This window comes from Podarcis pityusensis (genome assembly GCF_964106645.2).
Source record: "Podarcis pityusensis genome assembly, chromosome: 14".
Taxonomy (NCBI): Eukaryota; Metazoa; Chordata; class Lepidosauria; order Squamata; family Lacertidae; genus Podarcis; species Podarcis pityusensis.
In genome coordinates this window covers 39169960-39197909 of record NC_138039.1, presented here as the reverse complement: position 1 = coordinate 39197909, position 27950 = coordinate 39169960, and the positions used below count along the sequence as shown (strand labels likewise).

General features: G+C 47.9%; 1 protein-coding gene across 1 annotated transcript; it reads left to right on the top strand.

The window, feature by feature from the left end:
- Positions 1 to 282: 282 nt before the first annotated feature.
- WHAMM (WASP homolog associated with actin, golgi membranes and microtubules) lies at positions 283 to 27254 on the top strand. Its single transcript, XM_080980351.1, has 10 exons — positions 283 to 977; positions 7735 to 7908; positions 10037 to 10187; positions 13895 to 14064; positions 16001 to 16166; positions 17279 to 17466; positions 18184 to 18270; positions 19768 to 19863; positions 21008 to 21470; positions 24440 to 27254. The coding sequence occupies exons 1-10, from the start codon at positions 396 to 398 to the stop codon at positions 24736 to 24738; spliced, it is 2376 nt and encodes a 791-aa protein (XP_080836477.1). The 5' UTR covers positions 283 to 395; the 3' UTR covers positions 24739 to 27254.
- Positions 27255 to 27950: the final 696 nt, after the last annotated feature.

Below are 27950 nucleotides of genomic sequence, written 5' to 3'. Positions count from 1 at the left end.
GCTTACAACTTCCAGATTAGGCGGGGAGCCCACTTCCCACGGTGCAAAAAAAAGTCCCTCCCTTCTTTTTAAAGGAGCGTGTTTGCTTTTATGAAGTCCACTTCCTGGGACCCAACAAAAGGGGTGGGGGAAGATGCTTAGTCTCCTCCCCCTTGAAAGCCAACCAGCCAACCAGAAGCGGGGACGCCGCTCGCGACGTCACAGAAAGAGCCACAACAAGTCCTTCCCGGGCCGCTTTGCTACTTTCACTAAAAGGAGGGGAGGTGGGGAAAAGAAAGTTTATCGGGGTTCTAGAACGTTGGAAAGCCTTTGAAGTTCAAAGGGGCGCCGCCGCCGCCGCCGCTGGAAAGGAAGCCGCTGCAAGGCTGCGGGCGCCCGGCTTCCTCTCTGCCCCCATGGACGAAGCAGAGGAGCAGCCGCAGCCGGACAGCCTGGACGGCTGGGTGGCCATCAAGGAGGACGCCTTCGGGCAGCCCGAGCCGCCGCAGAAGCTGCGCTTCCTGGTGGCCTGGAACGGCATCGAGAGCAAGTTCGCGGTGACCTGCCACAACCGGACCTTGCAGGAGCAGGCGGCCGAGGCCGGAGGGGGCGGCGTTGGCGGCCCGCAGCAGATGAGCTGGGCCGGCCTCTTCTCCCCGCAGGCCCTGCAGGGCGTCCACCGTCAGCTGTCGGCCTTGGCCCCGCAGCTGGAGCCCTGCCTGCCCGCGCTGCCCGCGGCGCTGTCCGGCCAGAGCGGCCTGTGGGCGCTGCTCTTCCCCGGCTGCCCGGTGCTGGCCGAGGCCGAGCTGGAGGCGCTGTGCCGCCGCCTGGAGAGGTACCTGGGCTGGGCCTTGGAGGCGTGCGGCCGCAAGGCGCTGCTCGACTCGCTCTTCGCCCACGACCAGGACGAGGAGGACGAGTACTTCGAGAACTTGCAGGAGTTCCGCAGGAAAGCGCTCAAGGGGCGGCTCAGCGGCGCCAAGGAGGCCTTGCGGAGGGTACGGGGCGCCGTCGGGGGGCGTGAGGGGGCGTCGGGGGGGGGGAGGAAGGGTGCCTGGAGGGCGCTGGCAGGTAAACCCCTGGAGGGACGGGGAAGGAGTGGGCTCAGATTCCCTAAGGAGAGGCAGTGCGGCGCAGTGGTTAGCGCGTCGGACGAGGACCTGGTGGAATCCAGGTTTGAATACAGTGGTACCTCGGGTTGCAGACGCTTCAGGTTACAGACTCTGCTAACCCAGAAATAGTACCTCGGGTTAAGAACTTCAGGATGAGAACAGAAATCGCACGGCAGCACGAGGCCCCATTAGCGAAAATGGTAAGGACCCCCTGACCATTAGGTCCAGTCGTGGCCGACTCTGGGGTTGTGGCACTCATCTCGCTTTATTGGCCGAGGGAGCCGGCGTACAGCTTCCGGGTCATGTGGCCAGCATGACTAAGCCGCTTCTGGCGAACCAGAGCAGCGCATGGAAAGGCCATTTGCCTTCCTGCCGGAATGGTACCTATTTATCTACTTGCACTTTGAGGTGGTTTCGAACTGCTAGGTTGGCAGGAGCTGGGACTGAACAACGGGAGCTCACCCTGTCGCAGGGATTTGAACCGCCGACCTTCTGATCGGCAAGCCCTAAGCTCAGTGGTTTAACCCACAGCGCCACCTTCGTCCCTTGCAGCTAAAGTGGTACCTCAGGTTAAGAACAGTTTCAGGTTAAGAAAGGACCTCCGGAATGAATTAAGTACTTAACCCGAGGTACCACTGTATTAAAATACCGTAATACATCAAACATTAAAAGCTTCCCTAAACAGGGCTGCCTTCAGATGTCTTCTAAAAGTCTGGTAGTTGTTGTTCTCTTTGACATCTGGTGGGAGGGCGTTCCACAGGGCGGGCGCCACTACCGAGAAGGCCCTCTGCCTGGTTCCCTGTAACTTGGCTTCTCGCAGTGAGGGAACCGCCAGAAGGCCCTCGGAGCTGGACCTCGATGTCCGGGCAGAACGATGGGGGTGGAGACGCTCCTTCAGGTATACTGAGCCGAGGCCATTTAGGGCTTTAAAGCTCAGCACCAACACTTTGAATTGTGCTCGGAAACGTACTGGGAGCCAGTGCAGGTCTTTCAAGACCGGTGTTATATGGTCTCGGCGGCTGCTCCCAGTCACCAGTCTAGCGAATTAAGTTCTTAACCCGAGGTACCACTGTACCCCACTTGGCTACGAGGCTGCTTCGGAGGGGGGACCTTTCTCCAAGCCACCTGCCTCGGGGCCTCACCTACCTTGCAGGGCTGTTGTGGCAGGGGAGATCAAATCATCTGTATACGCCCCCTTGAGTTTCTTGCAGAAAAAGGTGTGGATATAAATGCAAGAAATAAGCAAATAATCCAGGCTTTTGTAAGTTTCGGGTTCCCCACATGTCGTTGGACCACTGCTCCCGTCAGCTCCACACAGCATTTTGGCCCAGTGGGTGGGAACTGTAGTTGCAACAACGCCTGGGAACATTAGTTCGGGCAAGGCTGCTCTGATATGTGTGCGTCTTCATTTCTTACATTTGTAGACCACTTACCGGCTGCACAAAGTCCATTGTTCGAAAAATAAGACTTTAGAGTCACCTTGCCCCCAAATGGCAACTAGACATTCCATACATTGGCGACTGCAACCGTGGTTTAAGGAGCCGTTTGGCGCTGAGCTTTGATATCTGAGTTTCTAACACTGATACTTGCCTGGAACCCTGGAGAGTCGCTACCAGTCAGTGTAGACACTATTGAGGTTAATGGGCTGATTTGGCATAAGGACGAGTCCCTGAATTTTTGAGCTCTATGCAGTGGACACACAGCAATGAGCTGGAGCCATTTAATTCCACCCCAGTTTTCAAAGCCCCATGGGAACCCGAGGCCAAGGAGCCGCAGATTTTGTGAAGGTTGACACTCAGCCAAATAAAGCCTTCCTTGTGTTGTCATGTAAGGTGCTGCGTGCAACTCTCCAAGATCCAAACCACCCCCCGGCCCACCAGCTGTGTACTGGATGGAGATGCTGTTTGGATGACAAATCAGCTGTCAAAATCCTCACAAGTCTTCTGCATATTTAGGCTTAAGTGTAGGGGAGAGGCCTGTGTTTATAGGAGCAGGCAGTGTTGAACCGGATAGGGTATCTGATTGCAGTCATTAAACGAACTGGAAATTCCCCTTGACCTGCAAAAAACGCCTTCTCAGAAATCTGAGCGAGTTTCTCTTTTATAACAGCTGTCCCGGGTTTCCAGATCACTATAAAGCAGAGGATCCCTGGTTTTAAAGCGTATTTATCTTTTTTTATCCCACCCATCCTCTAAGCATAGGGGGGTGATGTACCCAGTACTTTCTATGCTCTGCACAGTTGGGAGGCAGCGATTCTTCTGAATGTCAGTTGCTGAAATCCTCCAGGACAAGAGAGTGCTCTTGTGCTCAGGCGCAGCTTGAGGGTTTCCCACACGCATTTGGATGGTCGCTGTAAGAACAGGATGCAGCCCTAGATGGGTCATTGGCTAGATCCAGGAGGCTGTGCTGATAATAATAATAATAATAATAATAATAATAATAATAATAAATTTTATTTATATCCCAGCCTCCCCAGCCGAAGCCGGGCTCAGAGCAGCTAACAACAATAAAATAATACAACATTCTAAAATCATTTCATTAAAATTAATTTAACTCAAATTGATGGCAACCATTGGGCTAGAGTTCTGTGAGGATTGCCAAAGGAGGGGGTCAGGCTGTGCCCTGGCGGAACAGCTCTGTGTTGCAGGCCCTGCGGAAAGATGTCAAGTCCCGCAGGGCCCTAGTCTCTTGTGACAGAGCGTTCCACCAGATCGGAGCCACAGCCGAGAAAGTCCTGGCTCTGGTTGAGGCCAGCCTAACCTCTCTGTGGCCTGGGACCTTCAAGATGTTTTTGTTTGAAGACCGTAAGGTCCTCCGTGGGACATACCAGGAGAGGCGGTCCTGTAGGTACGAGGGTCCTAGGCCGTATAGGGCTTTAAAGGTTAAAACCAGCACCTTAAATCTGATCCTGTACCCCACCGGGAGCCAGTGCAGCTGGTATAGCACCGGGTGAATGTGATCTCGCAGCGAGGACCCCGTAGGAGTCTCGCTGCGGCATTCTGCACCCGCTGGAGTTTCTGGGTCAGTCTCAAGGGCAGCCCCACATAGAGTGAGTTACAATAATCAAGTCTGGTGGTGACCGTCGCGTGGATCACAGTGGCTAGGTCAGGGCGAGAGAGGCAAGGAGCCAACTGCTTAGCTTGGCGGAGATGAAAAAATGCCGCCTTTGTTGTAGCTGCAATCTGCGCCTCCAATCTCCAATCTCCTTGCCCCTCCCCTTTTTGAAAATATATACAGTCATACCTTGGAAGTCGAACGGAATCCGTTCCGGAAGTCCGTTCGACTTCCAAAATGCTCAGAAACCAAAGCGTAGCTTCTGACTGGCTCCTGCAGCCAATCGGAAGCCCCGTTGGACGTTTGGGTTCCAAAGAACGTTTGCAAACCGGAACACTCACTTTCAGGTTTGCGGCGTTAAGGAGCCAAAACGTCCGAGTACTGAGGCGTTCAGGATCCAAGATACGACTGTACTGTTCCACTAGGAGGCTTTCAAAGTATTTTCTATTTTTTTTAAAAGGAAAACAATCTACATTAAAACAGTTTATCCTCCTAACAAACTTGTGAGGTAGCTTAGTGAGTGAAGCTGGGGATCACTGCAGAAGATCTTGCATCTAAACAATGGCAGTAACAAGGCCGAAACAAAATAAATAAAATAAAATAAAATAATGCCTTCCAGTAGCACCTTAGAGACCAACTAAGTTAGTTATTGGTATGAGCTTTTGTGTGCATGCATGCATCCATCCAGCATCTTAATTTTCTGCCTTCTGTAAGGCCTAAATCAGCCACCCTCTCAATCTGTTGCCGACTAGGCCTCATTTCCACCATGATCAGGGCTGATGTACACATTCAGCCGAATCCTGTGACCTGGTTTCTGAGACTTCCGAGTTGCAAGGGGAGGGCTGTATACTGCAGGCCCTTTGGCCCTCTGGAAATTACTGAACAACGACGCCCATCATCCCTGGCCATTGGCCTTGCTTGCTGGGGCTGCTGGGAGTTGTAGTTCAGCGGCCAAAGGCTCCCCTCACCTGCCATGTTGCCTCAGGATCTTCCTGCCTGTGGAAAGCTAGCATGTCAGGAACCCCTTGTAAGCTTGCCTTCTCCCAGAGGTGCCAGTTTGCTATGTGCGGAGATAGTAATTTTTAAAATTAACTTGGAGGAACATTTGGACATACCCCCGGCTTCGCTGTACAGTGGTACCTCGGGTTAAGTACTTAATTCGTTCCGGAGGTCTGTACTTAACCTGAAACTGTTCTTAACCTGAAGCACCACTTTAGCTAATGGGGCCTCCTGCTGCCGCTTCGCCGCCGGAGCCCGATTTCTGTTCTTATCCTGAAGCAAAGTTCTTAACCTGAAGCACTATTTCTGGGTTAGCGGAGTCTGTAACCTGAAGCGTGTGTAACCCGAGGTACCACAGTACAATGGCACTGTCCTCTAGGAACATGGGACTCTGTGATTTGTGTGTTTGGCTGGCGCAGCTCTTGGGAGAGAGTGTGCAATTTGTCGGCAGCAATTCACAATTACTCAAAACAGAGAAGTGTCGTCAGATGCTAATGGGGAAAGGCAAATTCTCCGGCTCTTGACTTGCCTCTGTGGGTGTGGGAAATGGCTCACATTGGTCTCAGCTGAGATAAGCTCTTAGATTCTGGAACACTTTTGGTGTGTTTTCCATGAGGTTCAATCTACCACCCTGCTGTGCAGCCTTTATTCCCGTGAGTGGCTCCCTGTTTGTAAGAAAATTAAACTTATTTCATTGATGACATAGTCAGCATTATATATCTGTTAGGACCACCAAATGTAATGATTTAGCTGCTGCTGTGTTCCATTCTACTGTGATATAAAGCAATTAGCACCCTGAGGTGTAGCTCATAGAATTGTAGAGGTGGAAGGGACTCCTGCGGTGTCATCTAGTCCAGCCCCCCACAATGCAGGGATCTCCCCCATCCAATTTGAATCCATACTGGGCGCTGCTTAGCTTTGCTAATGTGCTAGCAGTTTTATTGCTGCGCCACTACCAGTAGGAACTCTTCCCCCCTACTTAACTTGAATTGCTTAAGCATTTTCCATTGCTCTGCAACCTTGACTTTCCTCCTATACAGTCGTACCTTGGAAGTCGAATGGAATCCGTCCCGGAAGTCCGTTTGACTTCCAAAACGTTCGGAAACCAAAGCACGGCTTCCGATTGGCTGCAGGAAGGTCCTGCAGCCAATCGGAAGCCCCGTCGGACGTTCGGCTTCCAAAAATAGTTCGAAAACTGGAATGCTCACTTCCGGGTTTTGATCGTTTGGGAGCCAAGGCGTTTGAGATCCAAAGTACAACTATATTGGTACAGTGGACGCTCAGGTTGCGAACGTGATCCATGGGGGAGGCACGCTTGCAACCCGCAGCGCCGCGTCTGCGCATGCGCGGGTTGCAATTCGGCGCTCATGCGCAAAGTGCGCTTTAGTGCTTCTGCGCATGCGCAATCACTGAAACCCAGAAGTAACCCGTTCTGGTACTTCCGGGTTTCAGCGCATCCGTAACCCAAAGACACGCAGCCTGAAGCGTCTGTAAGCCGATGTATGACTGTAGTTGCAAATCATACGGATAAAGGTAAAGGTAAAGGGACCCCTGACCATTAGGTCCAGTCGTGGCCGACTCTGGGGTTGCAGCGCTCATCTCGCTTTATTGGCTGAGGGAGCCAGTGTACAGCTTCCGGGTCATGTGGCCGGCATGACTAAGCTGCTTCTGGCGAACCAGAGCAGCGCACGGAAACGCCGGAGCGGTACCTATTTATCTACTTGCCCTTTGACGTGCTTTCGAACTGCTAGGTTGGCAGGAGCAGGGACTGAGCAACGGGAGTTCACCCCGTTGTGGGGATTCGAACCGCCGACCTTCCGATCAGCAAGTCCAAGGCTCTGTGGTTTAACCCACAGCGCCACCCGCATCCCTAATCATATGGATACAAACTGTCAATTAAAAACTTGCTAGATCAAGACCAAGGTTTGCCCAGTCCAGCGCTTGATTTCTTAGATTGATTGGGGAGGGGTCTTAAAAGAAGGAGGACTCCCCTGAAAACTCCCTAGAGCATGTTTAGGGGGTGCAGAACCCTCACTGGCTGTTTTGAGGTGCGGGGGAGAAAGTCGGAAGAGGAAATGGAGTGACAGAATTCGAACCTTTGTTGCGGGTTCGATTTTGCCTAATCCTAGCTGTAGAACCAGTGGGGGGGGGATCCTTGGCCCCCCAGATGTTTCTGAACTACAACTCCCTTATTTTCTGATTGCTAAGGCAAGAGGGAGTTGTAGTTCAGCATTCCTCACTCCTGTTTAGAGCCATTTAAATTAGCGGCTGTGACTGTGTCTTGTGGCAGGCAGTTCCACAGGTTCTGGAGGTGCCCTGATAGGTGCAGCAATGTTATTATTTATTAAATTTGTATAGGGCCGTATACCTGCTGCTCTCAGAGCAGTCCACAGGATAAAATCACAATATATAAACACAACAGGTGCGTTTGTCTTGCGAGGTTTGTGCGGCGCCTCCGTAGGACCCACATCTACGTAAATTTGCGGCGCTCTTAAACGGCTGCTGTCCACCCACCACCACCCTGGATGTCTCAATTTTTTGCAAAGGGTACGATTCCATTGCTAATTTTGGAGTCTTCTTGCCCCCGTAGGTTCTCTACCAGCACAAAGATGCTGACAAGCTGGTCGCTTTGATGGAGCTCTACAAGGAGGAAGATGATGCTTATTGGGAGCTGGTTACCGTGGCGACCGAATTCTATCAATATTTGCTGCAGCCGTTTAGGGATATGCGTGAGCTGGCAACTTTATACAGACTGGAGATCCTGGTAGGTTTCTCTTCCCGGTGTTTCGAAGTCTCTGTAAAATAAGATCCTGTGTGGTGAATGCTTTCTCCCCGTGGAGTCAGAAAGATGGGATCTGTTGGCACCAGACTGCTGTTTCGTTTTGTAGGTGTCGTTGGCACAACCGTAGTACATTGCAATGGATTTATTTTGAAACATCCAGGCATGGTTTTGCTTTATTTGTTGTTCCGCAGGGCTCTTCCCTAATGTTACTGCATTCTTGCAGTAGGCGCTCTTGTGTTGCAGTGCAACTAAAGCAGTACGAAAACCAGGCAAACTTAGAATAATAGAGGAGGAAGGGACCCTGAGGATCATCTAGTCCAGCCCCCTGCAAGGCAGGAATATGCAGCTGTCACTAATAATAATAATAATAATAATAATAATAATAATAATAATAATAAATTTTATTTATACCCCGCCCTCCCCAGCCAAGACCGGGCTCTGGGCGGCTTACACAAGGTATAAAAACAATTGATTAAAATACAACTTAAAAACAAGATTAAAATACAACATTAAAATGCAGCCTCATTTCAGTAGAAACTCAAATCAAAAACTTTTTGGGGATGAAAATCTTCACCAAGGCCAACTATCCAGACTGGTCCTATGTGGGCCAGAAAAAAGCCAGGGAAGTCCCCAAATAGGAGTTCCATCACAGAAGGAAAAAGGAAAGAGGGGGAGGGGATCAAGCTGATTCCAAGCCAAAGGCTAGACAGAATAACTCTGTCTTACAGGCCTTGCAGAAAGAAATCAGATCCTGCAGGGCCCTGGTCTCATGAGACAGAGCGTTCCACCAGGCCGGAGCCAGTGTTGAAAAGGCCCTGGCTCTGGTTGAGGTTAATCTGACTTCCTTAGGGCCCGGGACCTCTAGGGTGTTGCTATTATGGGGATCACACCTGCAACCTTGGTGTTATCAGCATCTAACCCAATGTTTCCCAACCTTTTCCCACCCATGGGCCCCCCTCCAAGGGGGGAAAGGGGGCAGCTGCCCCCCTCAAGAAGTAAAAATCAATTCAAATTAATACAGATTTGAGGTTCTGCTCCCTCTAACAAAAGCTGTCCTACCAGTAGAAAGGTAGCTATTTAAATTTTTTATTTGTAAATAGAACATATTTTTTATCATTTTTATAATTTATACTCTTATCTAGATTTCAAAGAGAAATTATAGATTATACTGTAATACCAAAATATTGGAAAAAACGTATAATTTATTGCTAGAATGGGAAACTAAAGATGAAGAGGTCAGATGTGTAATGATCAAATGGACACAGGACTTAGGACATAATATACAAATGGAAGACTGGGAAAAACTATGGAAAATGGATTTAAAATTTACTGATTGCATAATTCTGAAATAGAATTATATGAAAATGATGTATTGATGGTGCATGACTCCTGTTAAACTTGCAAAAATGTATAGAATAAGTTCCAATAAGTGCTGGAAGTGTAAAGAGAAAGAAGGTACGTTTTATCATATGTAGTGGAATTGTAATAAAAAACTATTGGGAAATGATATATAATTAACTGAAGAAGATGTTTAAAAAATTTTTTATTAAAAAACCAGAAGCTTTTTTGTTAGGCATTATAGGACAGGAGGGACTTGGGTGGCGCTGTGGGTTAAACCACAGAGCCTAGGACTTGCCGATCAGAAGGTCGGCGGTTCGAATCCCCGCGACAGGGTGACCTCCCGTTGCTCGGTCCCTGCTCCTGCCAACCTAGCAGTTCGAAAGCACGTCAAAGTGCAAGTAGATAAATAGGTACAGCTCCGGCGGGAAGGTAAAGGGCGTTTCCGTACGCTGCTCTGGTTTGCCAGAAGCGGCTTAGTCATGCTGGCCACATGACCTGGAAGCTGTACACCGGCTCCCTCGGCCAATAAAGCGAGATGAGCGCCGCAACCCCAGAGTTGGTCACGACTGGACCTAATGGTCAGGGGTCCCTTTACCTTACCTTTATAGGACAGGAATTGCCAAAAGAGTGGAAGAAGTTATTCACGTATGCTACAACGGCGGCTAGGATTCTACTAGCTGAAAAATGGAACTCTGATACAGACAGAACACCTTTGGCCTCTTGTGAATGCCCGTTTTGACTCTAAAAACATACTCCCTTTTTTTTGCAGAAATCCTTGCAAGCTGACAGGCTGGGTCCTAAAAGGATTGAGGCCCTGAAGAAAGAGGCGGAGGAGTGGACAGATCAGGCTGAAGAAGCTGTCTGCTCCATCCAAGACATCACGGTTGGTTACTTCAAGGAAACAGTGATGGCCCTAGCAGGTGAGCAGAGAGGCAGGCAGAGGCAACCTTCCCTTTCTTTTAAAATTATTCTCCATTTTTGTGTTTTACAATGTTTCAGCAATAAAAATTACAGTGGTACCTCAGGTTACATACGCTTCAGGTTACAGACTACACTAACCCAGAAATAGTGCTTCAGGTTAAGAACTTTGCTTCAGGATAAGAACAGAAATTGTGGCGCGGCAGCAGCAGGAGGCCCCATTAGCTAAAGTGGTTAAGAACAGTTTCAGGTTAAGAAGGGACCTCAGGAACGAATTAAGTACCGTATTTTTCGCCCTATAGGACGTACTTTTCCCCCTCCAAAAATGAAGGGGAAATTTGTGTGCATCCTATGGAGCGAATGCACCAACCCCTCTCGCTCTCCAGGTTTCAGGCAGCTCTCCGCAAGCCTTCTGAGCCCGGCGGGAGTTCCCGCCGCGCTCTGAATGCTTGCGGATAGCCTGTTTTGGGGGCGGGGGAAGCTCGGGGTTCCCCCGCCCCAACCCCGCAGCTAAAAACGAAGCCGCGTGCAACCTCTCCCGGCTGGAGAGGTTGCGCGTGGCTAAAGAGGAAGCCAAGACAGCCAGCGGGATGGATCCCGCTCGCTGTCTTGGCTTCTTTGCTCTTTGGGGCTGGGGGGGAAATACATTTTTTCTCTCTATTTCCCCCCCTAAAAACTAGGTGCGCCCTATGGTCCTGTGCGCCCTATGGAGCGAAAAATACGGTACTTAACCTGAGGTACCACTGTAAGTTTAAACCAGTAGCATCTCTAAAATCCTGCTCTCCCCCCGCCCCCCAGTGACACATAATTCCTATTATTCAAAAGGTGAATTCCTATTCACATGGAAGAAGCCTATAAGGCCATTCACTGTTAATAAAATCCTCCTGAAATTGCCCCCCTTAGAAATCAAATTGTCCCCTGTGGGGATCACGGGTCTAAACAAATTCCACCTGTATTTTCTGCTACTTCCCTCCCTCTGCGGTTTCTTATATTATTCCGTATTCTTGCTGCATAACCAATTCAAACCTGTTTACAAATCTACACTTTTTACTTCCTCTAAGTTATTTCTCACCACTCGTGTTTATGTCAACCCTGCTAATGTTTTTAATTGTTTACAATTTGTCTTTACATATACAACACATGTTCCCTTGTATTTACAGGACCGCCTCTCCTGGTATGCCCCACAGAGGACCTTAAGGTCCATGAATAATCATAGTTTAGAGGTTCTAGGCCCTAAGGAAGTCAGATTATCCTCTACCAGGTCCAGGGCCTTCTCAGTGATGGTTCCGACCTGGTGGAATGCTCTGTCCCATGAGACCAGGGCCCTGCAGGATTTAACTTCCTTCCGCAGGGCCTGTAAGACAGAGCTATTCTGCCTGGCTTTCAATTTGAACTTAGCCTGATCTTTTATTCCCCTTCCTTCCCTCCCCCTCCCCTTTTTATGAAGATTACCCACTCTGGGATCCCACAGCTAATTCTCCCCTGGTCTCCTTGCTGGCCCAATAGGACTAACTTAGCCAGCTAGCCCTGGTGATCATCTAATGTTTATTGGATGGATTTTCCCCCTAAATTGATTTTTGAATTCTAAATTTATTTTATTCACGTTTTATACTGTATTTTATGCTGTTTTTTGTTGCATCAATTAAGTGTTTTAAATTTGTTGCTAGTCGCCCTGAGCCCGGTTTTCTGAACCGGGAAGGGCAGGGTATAAATAAAATGTTATTATTATTATTGTGCTTAAAAAACCCTCTCTCATCTTGATATTCTTCCAGTAACTTTCGCCCCATCTCTGCGTAGTCCATCAACTTTAGTTGCCGCTCCTCTTTTGTTGGAACTGCTTCTTCTTTCCATCTTTGGGTGTATCTCATTTGGGCAGCCATGGTAGTGTACATAAATAGTTTTTTCCCTGATCTTTGGGTACCTCTTATCACATTCTATCTAAAAGAAAAGCTTCTGGCCTTTTAACAAAGGTTATTTTCGACATTTTTTCCCAACTCATTATAAATCATTTCCCAGAAAGCTTTTACTATCTTGCACAACCACCACATATGATAAAAGATACTTTCTTTCTTAGGCATGAGTGAGGCGCAATCTTCCAACGAGTTCCCCCGGGCAGGCCATCTTGAGTTTCCCAGTAGATTGAGGCCCATCTTAATTAGAGAGGGAGGGTCTGTGCTGAGTGGGAGATTCCATCAAAATATCTTGGGCCATCCCTGGAGGTGACCTTCAGGGCCTTCTCGGTGGCTGCTCCCAGACTCTGGAACTCCCCTCCCGGACAAACTAGACTGGCTCCCTCTTGGTTGTCCTTGAAGACCTCCTTGTTCCAACAGACTTTAGGGAATTGACGGCTTTGTGCCATGCTATTTATATTGTACCGTATTTTTTGCTGTATAAGATGCACTTTTTCCACTTCAAAAATTAAGGGGAAATGTGTGTGCGTCTTATGGAGCGAATGTAGGCTACTTTGCTTCAGTGATAGCAACGCACAGCCTCCGAAGCGCAGAGGGAGAGCTCCTCCACGCTCCTTGGCTTCGCGTTGCTTTCACAACTCAGTGGATTGAGTGAGATCCGAACCCAGAACCCTTGGCTGTATGAGGTCATAGATAAAAGTTTCACTTGGCTTTAATATGTTCCTACATCTTTGTGTGGGGGACAGAGAAAAGGCTCGAGGCTGTTCTTAGCCTGCATAAACATCTAAAGCACACGACACCCTAAGAATCCTGGGAATTGTAGCCTGTTAAGGGTGCAAGGAACTGTAGCTCTCTGTGAGAGGTAAATTGCAGTTCCCAGGATTCTTTGGGGGGAAGCAGCACACTTTAAACGTATGCTGAAAGCACGGACTTTTATTTTGTTTGGTTTTTTGTTTGGTTTTTTTCAGATGATCTTTATTGAATTTTTAGTTACATACTGTACATACACATACATTATATTTCACATTTGTTCTTGCTCTCCCGAGCTGACTTCCCTCCTTCCTTCTTCTGGCTTTTTTGTGTCCTCTTTGACTTTTTGCATTGTCTTTGTCCATTTTCCACAAGATTGTTCTTCTTCATTTTTTCCATTAAATGTCCGTAAAAAAATAATTTTTTCTATATATACAAATTCTTGCTGTCTGTCTATATTCATTTACAAATATTGTTCAGTAATAATCCTAATATACATTTTTAATTCATTTTGATGTTATTATCCAGTAAATTTCTTGTATTTTCCCGTTATGAGATATTATTTTAATTCTACTGGTTTTCCTATTTCACATCATCTTCTCTATATATAACATAAATTTCCCCCCTTCTTTTTGATATGTTTCATCCCCCTGATGTCAAATTTTTGCTGTTAATTTTTGCTGTTAATATTTCTCCGTACTCCATAACCTTGTACTGCCATTCTTCTATTGTAGGCAATTTTTGCTGTTTCCATACCTGAGCCAGCAATAACCCCGCCGCCGTTGTTGTGTATAAGAACAGTTTCTGGTCATTCTGGTCAATGTCTTCTCCCACCATTCCCAATAGGAATGGCTCTGGTTTTTTCAAAAACATATACTTAAAAATCTTCTTTAATTCGTTATATATATTTTCCCAATACGTTTTCACTATGTCACAAGTCCACCACATGTGGAAGAAACTGCCTTCTTTCACCCCACACTTCCAAGAATTTTTATTTCCTGTTTTATACATCTTTGACAATTTAATTGGCGTGACCCTCCTCTTGACAGCCATGCAGAAGCAAATGGAGCAAGACCGGAAGCGCTTTGGCCAAGCTGCCTGGGCCACGGCTTCTCCCAGGTTAGAAAACTTGAAGTACCTGTTGGCGAAGGAGACTCTCCAGCACATGAGGGCCAAAGAGCTGTGCCTGAACCACAAGAGAGCGGACATCCGGAAGCAGGTAAGGGCATCACCCCACATTCTCCTCTCGTCTCGCTAGAGGAGCCTCCCAGTTGTGGGAGTCATGAGATGGAGGGTGAACATGGCAGCTAGGAAACAGCCTTAAAGGGAAAGCTAAAGGGACCCCTGACCATTAGGTCCAGTCGTGGCCGACTCTGGGGCTGCGGCGCTCATCTCACTTTATTGGCTGAGGGAGTCGGCGTACAGCTTCTGGGTCATGTGGCCTGACTAAGCCACTTCTGGCGAACCAGAGCAGCACATGGAAACGCCGTTTACCTTCCCGCCAGAGTGGTACGTATTTATCTACTTGCACTTTGACGTGCTTTCGAATTGCTAGGTTGGCAGGAGCAGGGACCGAGCAACGGGAGCTCACCCCGTGGCGGGGATTCGAACCGCCTACCTTCTGATCGGCAAGTCCTAGGCTCTGTGGTTTAACCCACAGTGCCACCCGCGTCCCTAGGAAACAGCCTTAAGGCATCCCTTAAATGCGTTCCTGCAATTGCAATCTGACGAGGCTAAACAAACCTCATACAGCCTCGGCCCAATAATAAATAATAATAATAATAATAATAATAATAATAATAATAATAATAATAAATTTATTATTTATACACTGCCTATCTGGCTGGGTTTCCCCAGCCACTGTGGGCGGCTTCCAACAGTATATTTAAATACAATGATTCATCAAATAGTAAAAGCTTCCCTAAACGGGGCTGCCTTCAAATGTCTTCTAAAAGTCAGATAGTTGTTTATTTCCTTCACATCTGAAGGGAGGGCGTTCCACAGGGCAGGCGCCACTACCAAGAAGGCCCTCTACCTGGTTCCCTGTCACTGAAGGAGCATCTCCACCCCCATCGTCCAGCCCAGACACTGAGGTCCAGCTCCGAGGGCCTTCTGGCGGTTCCCTCCCTGCGAGAAGTAAGGTTACAGGGAACCAGGCAGAGGGCCTTCTCGGTAGTGGTGCATGCCCTGTGGAACGCCCTCCCTTCAGATGTGAAGGAAATAAACAACTATCTGACTTTTAGAAGGCATCTGAAGGCAGTCCTGTTTAGGGAAGCTTTTAATGTTTGATGTTTTATCGTGTTTTTAATATTCTGTTGGGAGCTGCCCAGAGTGGCTGAGGAAACCCAGCCAGGTGGGCAGGGTATAAATAATAATTTATTATTATTATTACTAGCCTATGGCAGGCATAGGCAAACTCGGCATCCCAATGTTTTGGGACTACAACTCCCATCATCCCTGACCACTGGTCCTGTTAGCTAGGGATGATGGGAGCTGTAGTCCCAAAACATTGGGGGGGCCGAGTTTGCCTAGGCCTAACCTATGGCAAGTGGCCTTAGCTGAGAAGCTAACAGACAGCTTAAAGGAAGCAGTGGGCAAAAAGGATGGTTTCGTTACAGGTTTGCATTGTTTCATCATGTACGACAGCAGATCGGGTCACCTGTTCCAGCCACCATTGACAAGCAGAGATTTGTGGAGGGAAAGAGAGTGAATATGTACAGGTTATTCGTATATTTGATTGTTTACAGGTGCCCTGGAAATGTGTGTTTTATTTTTACTTGCGTGTTCTACAACACACACACACACACACACGCATACAGTGATACCTCGGGTTACAGACGCTTCAGGTTACAGACGCTTCAGGTTACAGACTCCGCTAACCCAGAAATATTACCTCAGGTTAAGAACTTTGCTTCAGGATGAGAACAGAAATCGTGCGGTGGCAGCAGGAGGCCCCATTAGCTAAAGTGGTACCTCAGGTTAAGAACGGACTTCCGGAATGAATAAAGTTCTGAACCCGAGGTACCACTGTGTGTGTGTGTACACACACACACGGAAAATGCCCCTCTGATGGGAGGGAAGCACGATGAGGGGAAACGGCCGAGTGACGTCGTTTTGCTTCTAATAGTTTGTGGGCTTAATGACACTTCCTGCAGATGGAGACCCTCCAGGAGCAAGAAAATGACATGGCTCGAGTCGAGGAGCTGGAAATAGAATATTATGAAACACAGCTGGAGCTGTACGAGGTGCAGTTCGAGATCCTGAAGAATGAAGAAATGCTGCTTATTACACAGTTGGAGTCTTTAAGGAGGCGGATGAAAGGTAAGCAAGCAAAATGAGCCACACCTGCCAGGGACTGGGCGGCTGTTTCTCTGCTCTCATGCAGTAGCCGGGGCAGCAGTTTGGAGCCTCCAGTCAGAGAGCAGCAACAGGGGAAAGGATATTGTGTTTTGTGTCCTGCTTGGAGGCTTCCCAGAAGGATCTGGTTGGGTAGTGTGGGGAGCAGAATGATGGACCATTGGCTGACACCTCTGACACTCGTCAGTTTTCCCACTCTACACACCGGCCTCCCAAGTTGTCAGCCTTAATAATAATAATAATAATAATAATAATAATAATAATAATAAATTTTATTTATAACCCGCCCTCCCCAGCCGAAGCCGGGCTCAGGGCGGCTAACAACAATAAAATAGTACAACATTCTAAAATCATTCCATTATAAAATTAATTCAAATCAAATTGATGGCAACCATTAGGCTAAAGTTCTGTGAAGATTGCCAAAGGAGGGAGTCAGGCTGTGCCCTGACCAAAGGCCTGGTGGAACAGCTCTGTCTTGCAGGCCCTGCGGAATAAAGCATTGTTTTTACATTGCCACTCCAGGGGCAAGGCCAGAACAGTTAGTCACACAGAGACACAGCAGGCAGCCTCCTTTCTGAGAAGTGGTCATTATGCCATCGTGCTGGATTGAACAAGTTTACCTATGCGCCTTAAGGAGGCTGGAAGAGGGAAAGTATATAGAGCAGGGCATCATGCAGAGATGCAGCAGATAGCCAACTTTTGGGAATTTGGGGGAACTTGAAAAATATTATTTTCTTGAGCTTATTTAATATACGTGTGTGTACAGTCATACCTTGGAAGTCGAACAGCCTAGTTCTTGAACGTTTTGGCTTCCGAATGATCGAAATCCGGAAGTGTTCTGGTTTTTGAATGTTCTTTTGGAAGCCAAACATCCGACGCAGCTTCCGCAGCTTCTGATTGGCTGCAGGAGCTTCTTACAGCCAATCGGAAGCCACACTTTGGTTTCCGAATGCTTTGGAAGTCAAATGGACATCCGGAATGGATTCCATTCGACTTCCGAGGTATGACTGTATAGGTATAGATAGATAGGTAGATTTGCATATTTCACATAAGTAAACATTTTCTCCTTCCTTTAGAGATCCAGGATGAAGTAGTTTATTATGACACATGTGAAAACCCTGATGAGTTAGAAGCCACTGAGCAAGTCCTGGAAGAAACCCGTGTGCCTTCCTCTGAAATAGCTCAACTGAGGCAGAAGACCCAGCAGTTGGAGACGAAGCGTGGGATTATCTGCTCAAGGAGAGCTTACCTCAGAAACAAAAAGGCAAGTCGTCCAGAAAATTTCGGGTGCCCTAGTATTATTATTTATTAAATTTGCTTATCACCTTATACCCGCAGGTCTCACGGCTGTTCATAGGATAAAATCACAGTATAAAAACACAACATACATAAAATAAAAATAAAAAGAACCCAATAACACCCCCCCCAAAAAAACCCCACACACATTTTAAAAGGGCATTGAATGTCAAGTCAACCAAAGGCCTGGTTGAAAAGGAACTAGCGCCTAAAGGTGTCTAATGAAGGCACCAGGTGAACTTCCCTGGGGAGAGCATTCCACAGACGGGGAGCCACTGCAGAGAAGGCCCCGTTCTCATGTTGCCACCCTCCAGACATCTCGAGGAGGAGGCACACGAAGAAGGGCCTCAGGGTATAGGTGGGTTCATATGGGAAGAGGCGGTCCTTGAGGTATTGTGGTCCTGAGCTGTTTAAGGCTTTATAGGTCAAAACCAGCACTTTGAATTGGGCCTGGAAACTAATTGGTAGCCAGTGCAGTCGGACCAGGATCGGTGTAATATGCTCAAACCGTCTTGTCCCGGTGAGCAACCTGGCCGCTGAATTCTGCACTGTTGACATTGGGGGGAGACACTTGTTCCAATAAACATGATACACACAAACACACACGTTGCGTTTTAAAATAAAATGGGGACCTCAGCCGGCATTTACAGCTGACCGGCATTCTTCTGCTTGGTTTTTCCATTAGGATCAATGTGAAGAGAGCCGCCACGCCCGGCTGCAGCAGGCTCAAGAGAGCTCACGGCATTTCCAGCAACATCACAGCATCCAGATTGTGAGTAGCAAGGAACTGGGGGAGAAATCTTTAAGGCAGGGGTGGGGAGTGTGTGGCCCCGCAAGCAAATGTTATTGGGTTCCAAGCCTCAGCCAGCATGGCCAGTGGTGAGGTGTGAAGTCGAGCAACATCTGGAGGGCCAGAGGCGCCTTGCTCTTCCTTTATGGAATTGCAGTCGTACCCTGGATCCCAAACACCCTGGGAGGCGATCGTTTTGGCTACCGGAAGTGCGTGTTCCGGTTTGCGAACGTTCTTCAGAACCCAAACGTCCAATGGGGTTCCGCGGCTTCTGATTGGCTGTAGGAGCTTCCTTCAGCCAATCAGAAGCCGCGCTTTGGTTTCCGAACTTTTTGGAAGTGGAACAGACTTCCAGAACGGATTCTGTTCGACTTCAAAGGTACTCCGGCTGAGCTGTAGTTAGTGTAGTTAGGGAAAGAAAGTAACATTCTATGTCCTGGGAACTCTTGCCTTTATACCAGGTTTCTAGGCCTTGTGGTTGGGAAGGTACGCTTGGAAGCGGAATGGGCGGTGCTTGCTGGTAACCAGGGAGACGCTATTGGGGGTTGAACTAGATGACCCTTGGTGTCCCTTCCAACTCTATGATTCTGAGTCCTGTGTACATATCCCTCTGCCCTCACTGCCCTGAGGATTGCGAAACCAGAATAAAGCATGCAAAATAGTTTGCTCAACTTGCGTGATCTATTCGTGACTCAGGATCCTACTTTTGGGGGCTGTAGGATTTGGATTCCCTGTGCATATAACTTTTCTGCACCATCTAGGGACGTGGGTGGTGCTGTGGTGTAAACCACTGAGCCTCTTGGGCTTGCTGGTCAGAAGGTCGGCAGTTCAAATCCCCACGACGGAGTGAGCTCCCATTGCTCTGCCCCAGCTCCTGCCAACCTAGCAGTTCGAAAGCACATCAAAGTAGATAAACAGGTACCACTGTAGCGGGAAGCTAAATGGCATTTCTGTGTGCTCTGGTTTCCGTCACGGTGTTCCGTTGCGCCAGAATTGGTTTAGTCATGCTGGCCACATGACCTAGAAAGCTGTCTCTGGACAAACACGGGCTCCCTTAGACTGAAAGCAAGATGGGCTCCGCTACCCCATAGTCACCTTTGACTGGACTCAACCGTCCAGGGGTCCTTTACCTTTTTGGGGGGTTTTTTACTGCACCATCTTCTGTATATTTACCCCAGTCATTGTAGCAGATCTCTATACAGTGGTACCTCGGGTTACATACGCTTCAGTTTACAGACGCTTCAGGTTACAGGCTCCGCTAACCCAGAAATAGTACCTGTGGTTAAGAACTTTGCTTCAGGATGAGAACAGAAATCAGGCTCCGGCGGCGCGGCGGCAGCAGGAGGCCCCATTAGCTAAGGTGGTACTTCAGGTTAAGAACAGTTTCAGGCTAAGAACGGACCTCCGGAACGAATTAAGTACTTAACCCGAGGTACCACTGTATGCGGGTGTTAACTTTTTTCCTGTGTCCAAATGCAGAAAAGAGACAAAAGGAAAGAGGACGAGAAGAAGAAGAAAGCGTGGATAAAGCAGGAGCGAGAGAAAACCCTGGAGAGGCTCAAGACGTTCAAAGAGGTGAGTCTCAAGTCGAGCTCTCAGCGATCCTTCTGCCAGTGGAAAATCTTCCTTCTGGAGAAAAGACAAATCGAAGGTGGTGTGCTTGTTTCCTCGTTCCCCTGCAACTGGCCAGCGGCAGCAGGAAACAACAACGACAAGTTCTGTTTTAGAAATTGTTATAATAAATTGGTTTGGCATGGGTTGTTGTTTCTTAAACATAGGCTTATGTGGTGTAGGACCCCACCCTCTTGCTTTGAAGTGATTTTGATATTGTATTTTTAAATGGCTCGATAACTCACCTTGGACGCTGCGATGAAGGCTGGGTAAGAAATCACGACCGCAGTTACAATCATAATACCTTCTTTCTGAAGTAGCAGAGGAAAGCACATTGAAGGGCACTGATTAAAATGATATGTTTATTGTATTCATAGCCTGCCTTTCCTCCAGGGTGTGGCTCTCCCCCTACCCATTTTAATCTCAAAACAACTTCAGTCGGTAGAGCAGGAGACTCTTAATCTCAAGGCCGAGGGTTCGAGCCCCATGTTGGGCAAAAGATTCCTGCATTGCAGAGGGTTGGACTGGATGAGTCTACAAACAACCCTGTGACATAAAGGCTGGCAACTGTCCCAAAGCCAGCCGGTTAAGGATCATGCTTGAGTGGGCATATACCGTATTTTCCGCTCTATAAGACTCACTTTTTCCCTCCTAAAAAGTAAGGGGAAATGTGTGTGCGTCTTATGGAGCGAATGCAGGCTGCGCAGCTATCCCAGAAGCCAGAACAGCAAGAGGGATCTCTGCTTTCGCTGCACAGCGATCCCTCTTGCTGTTCTGACTTCGCTTTGCTGGAGAGGCACTGCGCAGCTTTCCCTCTCTGCGCAGTGCCCCTTCAGTGAAGCGGGAGGAGAAACGCAGCCCCTCCCATTTCTCCTCCCACTTTGCTGGAGAGGCGCTGCGCAGAGAGGGAGAGAATATTTATTTTCTTGTCCTCCTCCTCTAAAACTAGGTGCGTCTTATAGAGCAAAAAATACGGTAACCCCTGGTTTCCCAGGTCCTAGTCCGACACTCCAACCACCCACTAGCTCTCTTTCCACCATCGTTGCTCTTCGGCAGTTGAATTGCACCTTTCTGAAACCTGACAGCTCTGTCGTCGTTCCCCTTGCAGAAATGCCCAGCGCAGTTTGTGCTGAAGACTTCCCGGTCGCAGCCATTGAATGCCAAGCAGCCCCAGGGCACCTCCCGTCGGACTCCAGCCGGTGCCCCTCAGACGTTCTCTGCGAGCAAGACGCCCTCTGCCAAGACCTCCCGGCCAGCACAAGCCAAAGGCTTCAAAGCGCTGCGGCAGAAGCCCTCGAAGGATATCCCTGTCCAGATTTTTGCCCCTCCGCCACCCGGCCCTGAGCAGCAAGGGAAGAGCAACGGGGGGCCGCCACTGTTGCCTCCCCCGCCGCCTCCCCCGCCACCACCGCCACTTCCCCCACCATCAAACAACCAGCCTCTCTGCTTAAGGACAGGAGCGCAAATCGGTGAGAAGCCTCTGCCCCTCTTGTGCAAAGACCCTTCTGGGAAAAGTGGCTCTCCAGAGAAAGCAGACGAGACGTCCCGGCACACGGCAAACGATTATGCAGGTAGGGAGGGCTGTTATTTCCTTTTTCTGTGCATTGCTGATGCGTGCTGCACCACACCATCATGCTGGCTGACTCTGTAGGGATGCCAAACTTTGTAGCTTCCCAGAGCGGCCTCTGGCTCACCAATGTTCCTGGCTAATCGAGGGACCTTTGATCTGATCCAGGAAGGCACTTCTTAATATTGCAGACTGGAGCCATTCTGGTTGGCTTTCTGCAGGCTTCTGGTTGCCCCTTGTGGGAGGAGGATGCTGAACTATATAGGCCATGGGATGCGGGTGGCGCTGTGGGTTAAACCACAGAGCCTAGGACTTGCTGATCAGAAGGTTGGCGGTTCGAATCCCCATGATTGGGTGAGCTCCCGTTGCTTGGTCCCTGCTCCTGCCAACCTAGCAGTTCAAAAGCATGTCAAAGTGCAAGTAGATAAATAGGTACCGCTCTGGCGGGAAGGTAAACGGTGTTTCCGTGCACTGCTCTAGTTCGCCAGAAGCGGCTTAGTCATGCTGGCCACATGACCCGGAAGCTGTACGCCGGCTCCCTCGGCCAGTAAAGCGAGAATAGCGCCACAACCCCAGAGTCGTCCACAACTGGACCTAATGGTCAGGGGTCCCTTTACCTTTACCTTTACCTAGGCAAACTAAGGCCTGGGGGCCGGATCTGGCCCAATCGCCTTCTAAATCCAGCCCGCGGATGGTCCAGGAATCTGCGTGTTTTTACATGAGTAGAATGTGTGCTTTTATTTAAAATGCATCTCTGGGTTATTTGTGGGGCATAGGAATTCATCCCCCCCACCAAAAAAAATATAGTCCGGTCCCCCACAAGGTCTGAGGGACAGTGGACCGGCCCCCTGCTGAAAAAGTTTGCTGACCCCTGATATAGGCTTTCGTTCTGACCCAGAGGGGCTCTCCTTGCCTTCTTAATCGAGCAACAGACATTTCCTCATTTAGAAACTTCACTGCCACCGTGAAATTCAAAAGTAACTCTCCCCCCCCCCTCCTGGCATAGCGCAGGGACCGGCCCTCAAACATGTGAGTTGTAATCAGATGGAAGAAGCAGGCAGTCCGCAGCTAAATTTGTAGGTGGCACATATGGCGGCTTAACAAACGATGTGCTTTTTAAACATGTCGATAGTTATTGCTAACAAAAACAAGAGGGGGGGTGGGGGGAAGGAACCTGAGTTATTTATTAATAAAAAATAAATAACTCAGGTTCCTTCCCCCCACCCCCACCCCCTCTTGTTTTTGTTAATGATTTTTCTGCTTCTCTTGCTTGGTTGCGGTGGTTTTTAATTAAACGTGAAAAACTTAGATCTTAAAGGTAGCTTTGTGGTGTGTAGGGGGGGCGCATGGGAACAGAAGCCTGCAGAAAAGGAACTTTGTGGGTGGGCGAGGGTGGGCTTCTCCTTTTGGAGATGGAGCCATAGGTTCAGTGGGAGGTTGCCTGCTTTGTACAGGGAAGATTCCAGGTTCAGTTTCCAGTGGGCAAGGAATCGGGTGGTGGCAGTACAGTGGTACCTCGCGTTACATACGCTTCAGGTTACATACTCCGCTAACCCAGAAATAGTACCTTGGGTTAAGGACTTTGCTTCAGGATGAGAACAGAAATCGTGCTCTGGCAGTGCGGCAGCAGCAGGAGGCCCCATTAGCTAAAGTGGTGCTTCAGGTTAAGAACAGTTTCAGGTTAAGAACGGACCTCCGGAACGAATTAAGTACTTAACCCGAGGTACCACTGTATACCCTTTTTGCGTGTAACACTGGTTTGTCTCCAGTGCTGGTCCTGCTTGGAGGAGATCCATTAAATCATGGGTAGGCAAACTAAGGCCTGGGGGCCGGATCTAGCCCAATCGCCTTCTCAATCCAGCCCGCAGACAGTCCAGGAATCAGCGTGTTTTTACCTGATTAGAATGTGTGCTTTTATTTAAAACGTATCTCTGGGTTATTTGGGGGGCATAGGAATTCATTCATATATTATTATTATTATTATTATTATTATTATTATTATTTTCAAAATATAGTCCGGCCCCCCACAAGGTCTGATTGACAGTGGACCGGCCCCCTGCTGGAAAAGTTTGCTGACCCCTGCATTAAATGAACGTGATTAACTTCTGTCTATTATCTCCAATGGGCCTCCTCTGAGGAGGACTTCATGAGATGTACCCACTAAGCCAAACCGTGACTTAGTGCATGCAGGTTTCCAAACCGGAGAGAGTTTGCAACCCGAGGTTCCACTGTACCAGTGTCCAGTTTTCCATTCTCGGCAAAAGTAGCTGCGGAGTTCCTGGAGTGTCTGGAGAAACCAGATTCATTGCCTTCCTCTCCCCTGTTCTCTTTCTCCCCTGCCCCCGAATCCTTGCAGCTGAGGGTCTTTTTTTTATTAGTTTTCAGTTCCAATGATAGCCTCATTATAAACAATGCCAAATTATAATGCAATTACTAATACCAATCATTCAGATACCAAATTATATAATTAAGGTGCCCCCCCCAACATGCTAGACTTGATGGTTTACTTTATTTCTGCGTTCCGAAATCTTACAAATTTCAATTACACTCCGGTCAAAATAACAATCCCTTATATAACAACTGCAGTATTAACAACTTCCATTCATATCGACACATTAAATGGTTTATAAAGCTACAGGTGAGGCACTCAGATTATATCCTTGTTCTTTCTGTGTGTGGCAATTATTCTGTCCGAGATGTTTCTTCCTGTCCTTGTAAAGTGTTGTCTATCTTCTCCTGGTTGTTGCTGTTCTCCATCATACCTTGGTTGGAGCTAATATTGCCTTGTTGTTTCAGAAATCCTCCGTTGCTCCGTCCCGTGCATCATTGTTTTGCAACTTTAACAGCAGCTGCAAAAAGCACACTGTCCCAGTAAATAACCTGTTTTCGCCATTTCCCCTCTCAGCCCGGGAAGGAGAGTGATCTGTTGAACAGTGGCTGAGGGTCTTAATTTTGTTTTCCCTCCTGCCACAGGATCCATGGATGAGGTTTTGGCATCGCTGAAGCGTGGCGAAATCCTTCTCCGCAAAGTGGAACCGCCCCGCCAGGCGCCATCTTCCAACAACTCCCTCAACGACAGCATCCTCGCGGCCATACGGCAGGGAGTTAAGCTGAGGAAAGTGACCCAGGAGCCCAAGCTGGACACGGAGAAAGGGCACTCCAGCAGCGAACTGGAGAGGAGCATCAAGGCAGCAATGCAAAGGATCAAGAAAGTGTCTGCCGATTCGGAAGACGACGAAAACGACCACAACAGTGGCGAATGGAATAGTTAACGGGAGCGGGCTTTTGAACTGCGTTCTGGGGTTTCCCCAGAAGGTTACAAAGGGTTCCCCTTAGAGAAGAAGGTAACTACTGGCGAACAAGCTTAGTTCACGCAGTGCAGCAATGAGGTCCACTTGATCTGGTCTGGGTCCTGCATTAACACCCTGGAACTTGTCCCAGAATCCCTTGCAAGCACACTGGAGTTCTGGGCCAGATAAGTTCATGTAGAAATATGTCAGTGTGTCCCACACGCCCCCTGGATTTAGGAAGTTTGAAAAACCATCATGTTTGACTCTATTCAGGTCAGCCACTTTACTGACATGGGACATTATGCTTTTATTGAATTTTGCACATTTTAAAGGAAATGTATTGGCCTCTTTTTAGGAAACGGAGGACTCTGTGTTTCCGGTGATTTGCCTACCAAAAAATAACGCTTCAGAACTGTTTGTCTGTTTGTTTGTTTTTGAAGAAAAGCTGCCCCCTTGTTTTTGTTCCCAAGTCATTTTTGTTGTTGTTGTACTGAAATCAGCAAAACTTTTATCAAACCCATTTCTGTACGTTTGCCAGAAACCATCCAGTTAGACAATCCAATTCTCAGAATAATAATAATAATAATAATCAGGTTTGCAGCAGTGAAATAGACAGACTGTGAGGATTGGCTGCGTTTGTGGGGAGCCAATAAGGGCTCCCGTTAAAATTCTGATAGTGTAGAATAATAATTTTATGTGTGTGAAAATCACAACAGTTTCTTTGACTTAATACTCAAACCAATATTCTATGTGGGTGTCACCGTTGTTTGCTAAAAAGGGTATTCCATGCAGTATTTAGTAGAACCTAACTTGGACAAAACGCTGCTAATGTTTGTGAAGTTTTATGCAAAGGTTCCTTTTTAATAGTGCCATCATCAGTTAACTGGGAGAGAAGTACCCATCAGTTTGGTGCGTTTTATTGGAACCGTGCATGCTGCCTTATACACTCCCGGTATAGCTCAGTTGGTAGAGCAGGAGACCCTTTAAATCACAGGGTTGTAGGTTCTAGCCCCACGTTGGGCAAAAGATTCCTGCATTGCAGGGGGTTGGACTAGATGACCCTCGTGGGTCCCTTCCAACTGTACAATTCTACGATTCTATTCAGAATCAAGCCATTGGCCCCTCTAACTCCGTATTGTCTACACTGACTGGTAGCATCTGCCTAGGAATCCAGACAGCAGTGTTTCCCAGTCTACCCTGGAGATGTTGAGAACCTAACCTGCATGCTCAGAGAAGGAAGGGCTGGGTAGATAACATTTCTGCTCCCCCAATACTATCAACTTTGGGGTTTCAGTTTAAGGACAGCCTTCCAGGGAACTATAGTGAGCCTAGGTCAGGCATGGCCAAACTCGACCCTCCCGATGTTTTTGGGACTACAACTCCCATCATCCCTAGCTAACAGGACCAGTGGTCAGGGATGATGGGAGTTGTAGTCCCAAAACATTGGGAGGGCCGAGTTTGCCTATGCCTGGCTTAGGCTACTGCCTCCTCTGTTGTCACGGCAACTTTGTGACGTAGGAGGCAAAGATGCTGCGCCTGTGGAAGGAGATGAAATCTGGACCACAATGTACTTGAGGTTGCTACCAAACTCAGGGACCTTGCACTAGGGGGAGTTAATCATGCATCATTGAAGGTTCCTTACCTATTTTTGCATTTGGTTTTGGTTCCAGTGCTGCTCCTACAGGAGAGGGTGAGGCTTTGCGCCGCAAACCATGAGGACAACCAGGCACCCATTTGTGTCATGTGTTTTATTGCACTTTTCAGTTACAAGTGTTATTTCGGTTACCGTCATAATGTCATACCAAAATGGGTTAAGATTACAAATAACTTGCCCACAGCCATTGTTTTCAGTGCTGGTCAGAGATCTGAACTGGAGATTTCCAAATTAACTTCCGCTTATAACGAAGTGGGCTTTGTATAACTACATAAAAAGCATGTTACCATATTTCACACTTCTGTACTAAGCAGCAAAGGTCTCCAACAAAGTATTCTGACCATATCTAGTGTGCCAAGCGAGGGAGAAATCTGATTGATTTTGCTATTAAAAAAAACAAACAGCCCCCCCCCCCATATTCTTCATTTTTCTGAAATGTTCCAAACTCTCCACACCCTGGTTTTTCTCTTGTATCTCGGCAGTTTCCCATCTGCTTGCAATTTTCCATTTTAGTGGTCACCAGAAGGCTTAAAACATATCGGGTAGAAGTCAACTAAGCTTTGCTCAATGTAGACCCAATGAAATTAAGAGACCTGACTCATTTCAGTGGGTCCTGGCAGAGTAAAACTTAGTTGAATACCACCCTTTCTAATCAGCAGTGTTTTTAATGTAATCTAACCCACTTGTTAAAATATGCCAAGATTTAAGCTGTATTTTGTTAATATCCTGGATTGTTTTTACCACTATATCTTATAATGTGTAAGTCATCAGCATCTTCTCTTCTGCATTTCCATCATCTTATCACAGGTTAGGGATAAATGGGAGTCCTGCTCCAAAAAAACAACATCTGGAGGGCTGCAGGTTCTCCATCCTTGGCATAGCTAGTGACAGATGAAGAATAGGGAACCTGCAGCTCTCCAGATGTTATTGGACTAGAACGCCCATTTTCCCCAGTATAGCATGGCCAGTGCCCAGGGACGAGGGGAGTTCCAACATCTGCAGGGCTATCGCTCCCATCTCTGACCCTTGGCCATGCTGGCTGAGATGGACAGGATTTGTGAGTCCCCCGGACAGCTGTAGGGCCGCAGGTTCCCTACCTCTACAGTATGTAATGCATCCTTTTCAAGGATCTTAAATGGCCTCATAATGAGTGTGTGTGTGTGATTAAGTAATATTGGCCATTGAACCTGAAAGGGAGGGGGGATATTCTTCCATTTCTTTTTAGAAGGCAAGGTAAACATTTCTCCCATTCAAGAGCATAATGCTGAATAACCCGCCTAACATGGTATTTAGGTGAGCACTTTATATTTTAAAAAATCCCAAACGTGGCTGCATCCCTATTCATTTGATGTTTTGTCTTACATGCTCCTTAATAAAGTGTGCTTTCGGAGGATGCTGGGGAAACCTTGGTCTCTGCCTCCTTTCTTGCCAGACTCAGTTGGGTCCTGCTTCAAGACTGCTGCCAAGTGAGAGTTGGAGGAAGGAGGAATCTGCCTTTTGCTTCTCGGCCAGAGACGACCAAACACCTTCCCAGAACAGA